This window comes from Penaeus monodon, chromosome 28 (genome assembly GCF_015228065.2).
Source record: "Penaeus monodon isolate SGIC_2016 chromosome 28, NSTDA_Pmon_1, whole genome shotgun sequence".
Taxonomy (NCBI): Eukaryota; Metazoa; Arthropoda; class Malacostraca; order Decapoda; family Penaeidae; genus Penaeus; species Penaeus monodon.
In genome coordinates this window covers 25,819,358-25,820,416 of record NC_051413.1, presented here as the reverse complement: position 1 = coordinate 25,820,416, position 1,059 = coordinate 25,819,358, and the positions used below count along the sequence as shown (strand labels likewise).

Sequence of the window (1,059 nt, the reverse complement as noted above, 5' to 3'; positions counted from 1 at the left end):
TCCACAAAAATGCGGCTTTAATATATGAATAAATAAGAGAGGGACACCTTAAACGCATAAACGCAAAGACGGAAGTAGTCATTCCCATCAAAACAAAGAACCTAGAAATAAACACGCCAGCTGATTACACACTCGAACCGACCCCACCGAGGTCCTCATCGCCAACTCACCTCTTCCTCGACCTCGAAACCCAGGATGCGGTGGAGGCCCAGCTGGAGCAGGCACTCGAGTTACTGGTGGCTTCCCTTAAGGACGCTGAACTACAGGAGCAGCGTCCCTTTGCCTTCGCCGGACTGGTGGACCTCATGGGGCGTCTGCAGAGCGATCAGCTGGAGCGCCTGTGGGACGAATACCGAGGCAAATCGGATTACAGGTGAGTCAGACAGGTGGCTGGGTGGGGGTGGGGGAGGCAGGTGGTTGGGTGGAGGTGGGGGAGGCAGGTGGCTGGGTGGAGGGGGGGAGGCAGGTGGTTGGGTGGAGGTGGGGGAGGCAGGTGGTTGGGTGGAGGTGGGGGAGGCAGGTGGTTGGGTGGAGGTGGGGGAGGCAGGTGGCTGGGTGGAGGTGGGGGAGGCAGGTGGTTGGGTGGAGGTGAGGGAGGCAGGTGGTTGGGTGGAGGTGGGGGAGGCAGGTGGCTGGGTGGAGGTGGGGGAGGCAGGTGGTTGGGTGGAGGTGGGGGAGGCAGGTGGCTGGGTGGAGGTGGGGGAGGCAGGTGGTTGGGTGGAGGTGGGGGAGGCAGGTGGCTGGGTGGAGGTGGGGGAGGCAGGTGGCTGGGTGGAGGTGGGGGAGGCAGGTGGTTGGGTGGAGGTGGGGGAGGCAGGTGGTTGGGTGGAGGTGGGGGAGGCAGGTGGCTGGGTGGAGGTGGGGGAGGCAGGTGGCTGGGTGGAGGTGGGGAGGCAGGTGGCTGGGTGGAGGTGGGGGAGGCAGGTGGTTGGGTGGAGGTGGGGGAGGCAGGTGGTTGGGTGGAGGTGGGGGAGGCAGGTGGTTGGGTGGAGGTGGGGGAGGCAGGTGGTTGGGTGGAGGTGGGGGAGGCAGGTGGCTGGGTGCAAGTGGTAGTGGTGA

At 64.7% G+C, this 1,059-nt stretch overlaps 1 protein-coding gene across 1 annotated transcript; it reads right to left on the bottom strand.

Annotated features, from left to right (window-relative positions):
- Positions 1-472: 472 nt before the first annotated feature.
- Positions 473-993, bottom strand: LOC119590891 (pollen-specific leucine-rich repeat extensin-like protein 3; the record flags this gene model as incomplete). Its single annotated transcript, XM_037939629.1, has 2 exons — positions 473-875; positions 923-993. Coding segments are annotated over 2 exons (474 nt in total), but the record flags the coding sequence as incomplete, so codon positions are not given.
- Positions 994-1,059: the final 66 nt, after the last annotated feature.